At 52.4% G+C, this 5,199-nt stretch overlaps 1 protein-coding gene across 1 annotated transcript; it reads left to right on the top strand.

Annotated features, from left to right (window-relative positions):
* Window positions 1-783: 783 nt before the first annotated feature.
* On the top strand, window positions 784-3,237 carry LOC115271552 (zinc finger protein 202-like). Its single transcript, XM_029914384.1, has 2 exons — window positions 784-905; window positions 2,871-3,237. The coding sequence occupies exons 1-2, from the start codon at window positions 784-786 to the stop codon at window positions 3,235-3,237; spliced, it is 489 nt and encodes a 162-aa protein (XP_029770244.1).
* Window positions 3,238-5,199: the final 1,962 nt, after the last annotated feature.

The raw sequence follows: 5,199 nt of genomic DNA, 5'->3' as shown, positions 1-5,199 counted from the left end.
GGGGATCGAGTGATGGTCCTGGTGCCCACAGCAGAAAGTAAGCTGTTGGCCCAGTGGCAGGGACCCTATGAAGTGATCGAAGCCGTGGGAGAGGTAAACTATAAGGTGCGGCAGCCAGGCCGAAGGAAACCGGAGCAAATTTACCACATCAATCTTCTAAAACCTTGGCATGATCGAGAGGCATGCTTAGTCACCCAGGAGACCCTTCCCCAGGAGGATAACTTACATGAGCAAGTGAGGATATCACCCGACTTGACGCTGATCCAAAAGATCGAGGCAGCCGACATGATTAATCGCAACTGAGATGTGTTCTCTACAAAACCGGGGCGGACGACTGAGACCTATCACCATATCTGCACGATCCCCGGAGCCAAGGTAACATTGAGACCCTACCGAATCCCAGCAGCTAAAAGAGAAGAAATCAAGGCCGAAGTAAAGAAAATGTTAGAATTAGGGGTTATTGAAGAATCTTACAGTCAGTGGTGCAGTCCAATTGTTCTAGTGCCTAAACCTGACGGTACCATGAGATTCTGTAATGACTTTTGCCGACTGAATGAAGTATCCCAATTCGATGCATATCCCATACCACACATCGACGAACTGGTTGACCGACTGGGTAGTGCCCGATTCTTGACTACACTGGATCTGACAAAAGGGTATTGGCAGATTCCCCTGACCAAAGAAGCTAAAGAAAAGACAGCGTTCTCCACCCCGGACGGACTATTCCAGTACACTGTCCTCCCTTTTGGGCTACATGGGGCCCCGGCCACATTCCAGCGCCTCATGGATAAGCTGCTGCGCCCCCATACTAGTTATGCAGCCGCATACTTAGATGATGTCGTCATCCATACGCCAGACTGGGGAACCCACTTGGAGAAAGTTGAGGCAGTACTGCGCACCTTAAGGTGGGCTGGCCTCACTGCTAATCCCGCTAAATGCGCCATAGGGCTAGCAGAGGCTAGGTACCTGGGATATATTGTAGTGAGGGGCATAGTGAAGCCCCAAACGAATAAGCTAGAGGCGATTGAAAACTGGCCCCGGCCGACCCGAAAGAAGCAGGTCCGTGCGTTCCTAGGCGTGGTAGGCTACTACCAACGTTTTATTCCCCATTTTGCCACTAGGGCAAGTCCCCTAACAGACCTGGTGAAGGCCCGAGGTCCAGACATGGTGAAGTGGACCGATGCAGCCGAGGGGGCATTCATAGACCTTCGGACGGCCCTCTGTAATGACCCTGTACTCATAGCCCCAGACTTTAACAAGGAATTTATCTTATAAACAGATGCTTCCGAGGTGGGGTTGGGGGCAGTTCTGTCGCAAATGGGAAGAGGAACACCCGATCCTCTACCTAAGCAGAAAGCTTCTCCCAAGAGAACAGAAATACGCAGTAGTTGAGAGAGAATGCCTTGCTGTCAAATGGGCCATGGAGACACTGCGCTATTACCTCTTAGGCCGGCGATTTACTCTTGTGATGGACCATGCACCCCTCCAGTGGATGCAGCAGAATAAGAAAAAGAACACAAGGGTCACCAGGTGGTTCTTATCCCTCCAACCGTTCCAGTTCCGCATACGGCACAGGGCTGGATGCCACCATGGCAACGCTGATTGTCTGTCACGAGCACACTGCCTGGCGTCCCAAGTTGCCCAACTCTATGGTGTTGAGCAGAGGGGGGGGATATGTGATGGGGCAAGGCCAGATGGCTACAGTAAAGTAGTGAGGAACAGGTATGTTAGCCCCAGGCTAAACAAATCCCTGGTACCATGGTAACCAAATGGCAGTTGCTCCAGGTTAATCAAGACAGCTGGGGCCAATTAAGATCCTTCTAGAAAGCAGGAGAGACAGCTAGATTGATTGGGACACCTGAAGCCAATTAAGGACTGGCTGGAACTAGTTAAAAGCCTCTCAATTACTCAGTGCGGGGCGGGTGTCAGGAGCTATAGGAGGGAGCTGTGCTGTTGGAGGAACGAAGTAGTACGAATCCATATCAGGTGCAAGGAAGGAGGGCCTGAGGTAATTGTGAAGAAGATATTGAGTGGGGGCTGCTGTGGGGAAGTAGCCCAGGGAATTGTACATGCCCTATTTCCAAAAAGTCAGCTTTCATAGCTGCTAAGTTTAGGGTCCCTGGGCTGGAGCCTGGAGTAGAGGGCGGGCCCGGGCTCCCCCCTCCCCTCCCTGATTAATCACTGATACTGGGATACAACAGAGACTGTGTGAGGGAGGGTTGTTTCTCTTCACCTCCCTTGCTGGCTTATGATGAAAATGGCTCAGTAGACTGTGACCCTTGCCTCTAGAGAGAGAAGGGCTATGTGGGGAGTCACAGTGAGCCTCTGAGGCTAGCAAAAATCCATCAGGAAACGCAGGACCCACGGAGTCAAGGACAGAACTTTGTCACAACTGGTGTTAAAGGTGGGATCATCATTCACAGCGTGATGGAAGAAAGAGGTTAAAAAAAAAGTGCACTGGGGTTTTGGATTTGTTTTTGGGTTTGGGTTTTTTTTTTTTGGTTTGCTTTGTATCACAATGGAGGAGGTCGTAAGAGCTCTGGTACAAGCCACTGCAACCCAGCAGGTGGTCACCCGGGTTCAGCAAAGGCGCAACAGGAGTCTATGCGGCTACAGCAAGAAACCAATCAATTATTAATGGGACAGGCAACCCAAGATCGTGCCCTCTTGCAAGAGGTAGTGGACCAGCTAAAGATCCTCACCGCCCGGGGGTCAGATGGGACGGGAACCCTGAGGGCCACTGGTTGTCTGCCAAAGATGACGTCAGAAGATGACATAGAGGCATATCTCCTCTCATTCGAAAGGACTGCTCAGAGTGAGACATGGCCCCAGGAGCAGTGGGCCAGCATTCTCACCCCTTTTTTGTGCAGAGAGGCCCAGAAGGCCTACTTTGACTTGCCTGCCACGGACGCCACTGACTATACCCGACTGAAGGCAGAGATCCTAGCACGATCAGGGGTGACGGCAGCGGTACGGGCCCAGAGGTTCATGGAGTGGAAGTACCAGGAGAACAAACCCCCGAGGTCCCAGCTATTCGACCTCATACACCTCGCATGGAAGTGGTTACAGCCCGAGGTGTGCAGCCCGGAGGAGATTTTGGAAACCCTGGTCATGGACCATTACATGCGAGGACTGCCACCAGATCTCCGCAAATGGGTAGGCCAGAACGATCCATCCACCTATGATGAGATGATCACGCTGGTAGAAAGATGCATGATAGCCAGGGAATTCACTTGACTACCCAAGGAAAGCCCCTTTCGAAGCAAGCACCCGACCCCAACCCTGGAAGGTGGGGCAGCCAAACCCCTGGGGAGTCCTAGGTGGAGGAAGGGGGGGGCTGAAAACCAGCGGGAACCTCAGAAGGAAGGGATTGGCCTGAGTGGGGGGAACCCTGGGACTAAACCCCCTAACCTCTGTGATAGGGGAGTGATTAGAAACAATTATAGATGTTATGCATGTGGGGAGTGGGGACACATAGCAGCACAGTGTCCCAGCACTGAGGAGCCTATGCAATGCAACTTGGGGGATTGGGAGATCCCGTGCTCCCTTATCCACCTTGCAGGCATCACATTAGCCCCGCATAACTACACCAGGCCGGTGAAGATAAATGGAGCAGAGACTACAGCGCTTGTGGACTCGGGGAGTGCCATCACCCTTATATCGGGTAAGCTGGTAAAAAGTAGCCAGCTGCTACAAGCCAAATGTGTAGCAGTGATGTGTGTGCATGGGGCCGTGAGCCATTACCCCACCATCCCAGTGGAGATAGAGGTTCAGGTGAACACCATTGAGGTGACAGTGGGCGTGGTTCCTAAACTCCCATATCCTGTAGTCATTGGGAGGGACTATCCAGGGTTTGATAAATTACTCCCCCCAGAGAGACTGGAGGGAAGTGGGGACCCTGATGGCAGCGACTCATCATTGGGGGAATGTCAACCCCCAATGTTCGCTGAGATTTCTCAGGATCTATTCTCAGACCCCCAAAAGGCCTGGAAGACAAAAAAAGAGAGGAAGGCTGCGAAGGCCTTGGGAACCTGGATCCTGACCCAGGGCCAGAAGACCGCCCTAGTAGGCAGAGGGACACAAGCAGCCATCAGAGAAACTACCACCATGGAAGGTGAGCCAGAGGCTGGCCCCAGCCATGACAGCGGTGAGCCGTTGGAAGAAGCAGAAGCTGGCCCCTGGGAGCTCAGACAGGTTAGTCCCGGGAGAGAGACTTTCGGGCGGGACCAGGCAGAGGACCCTAGATATGATAACGTCAGGAAAGAGGTGGCTGAGATAGATGGGATACCAGTGGAGGGGAAGGTCCGGGGTCCAGGACCTTACTTTATAGTGAAGAAAGATCTCCTGTACCGCGTGGTGCAAATGCAGGAGCAGGAGATGCATCAACTTCTGGTGCCACGAAAACATCAAAAAGCCATATTGAGCCTCGCCCACAGTCACCTGTTTGGAGGACACCTAGGGGTAGAGAAAACCCAGGCACGGATCCTGCGGAGGTTCTTTTGGCCAGGAGTACATGAAGATGTCCGGCGATACTGCACCTCTTGTCCAGAGTCTCAGCTACATAGCCCTCGCCCGCACTTGCGGGCCCCTTTGATACCTCTTCCAATAATAGAGGTACCATTTGAATGCATAGCCATGGATCTGATTGGGCTCCTAGAGAAGACAGCTAGGGGCCACCAACATGTGCTTGTTGTACTAGACTATGCAACCCGATACCCGGAAGCCGTCCCCCTATGCAACACGGCTTCCAAGACAATAGCTAAGGAGCTAGTACAGATCTTTTCCCGGGTTAGGCTACCCAAGGAGATACTGACTGATCAAGGGACATCTTTCATGTCCAAGTTGATGAAAGATCTCTGTTCATTGCTCCATGTACAAGCCCTACGGACCTCTGTATACCACCCTCAAACAGACGGCCTTGTGGAAAGGTTCAATAGGACCTTCAAGGCCATGATCAGGAAAGTGGTGAGCCGGGATGGGAAAGATTGGGATAACCTATTGCCTTACCTCATGTTCGCCATCCGGGAAGTCCCACAAGCCTCCACAGGTTTCTCTCCGTTCGAACTACTATACGGGCGCCACCCCCAGGGCATATTGGATATAGCCAGAGAAGCCTGGGAAGAGGAGCCAAATCCTGGAAGGAACATAGTTGAGCATGAACTGCAGATGAGGGATCGGATAGCCCGAGTTACACCCATT

The sequence above is a fragment of the Terrapene carolina genome, unplaced genomic scaffold (assembly GCF_002925995.2).
Source record: "Terrapene carolina triunguis isolate 2854851 unplaced genomic scaffold, T_m_triunguis-2.0 Scaffold44520, whole genome shotgun sequence".
Classification (NCBI taxonomy): domain Eukaryota; kingdom Metazoa; phylum Chordata; order Testudines; family Emydidae; genus Terrapene; species Terrapene triunguis.
The sequence above is the reverse complement of the archived record's forward strand: the minus strand, read 5'-3'. Positions and strand labels throughout refer to the sequence as shown.

What these genes read in the sequence shown, in the direction of transcription:
- LOC115271552 (XM_029914384.1), top strand. Translation starts at nt 784, where the DNA reads ATGGATAAGCTGCTGCGCCCCCATACTAGTTATGCAGCCGCATACTTA. An exon ending in GCAGTACTGCGCACCTTAAG is followed by an intron (nt 906 to 2,870) that starts GTGGGCTGGCCT and finishes TTTTTTGTGCAG; the next exon opens with AGAGGCCCAGAAGGCCTACT.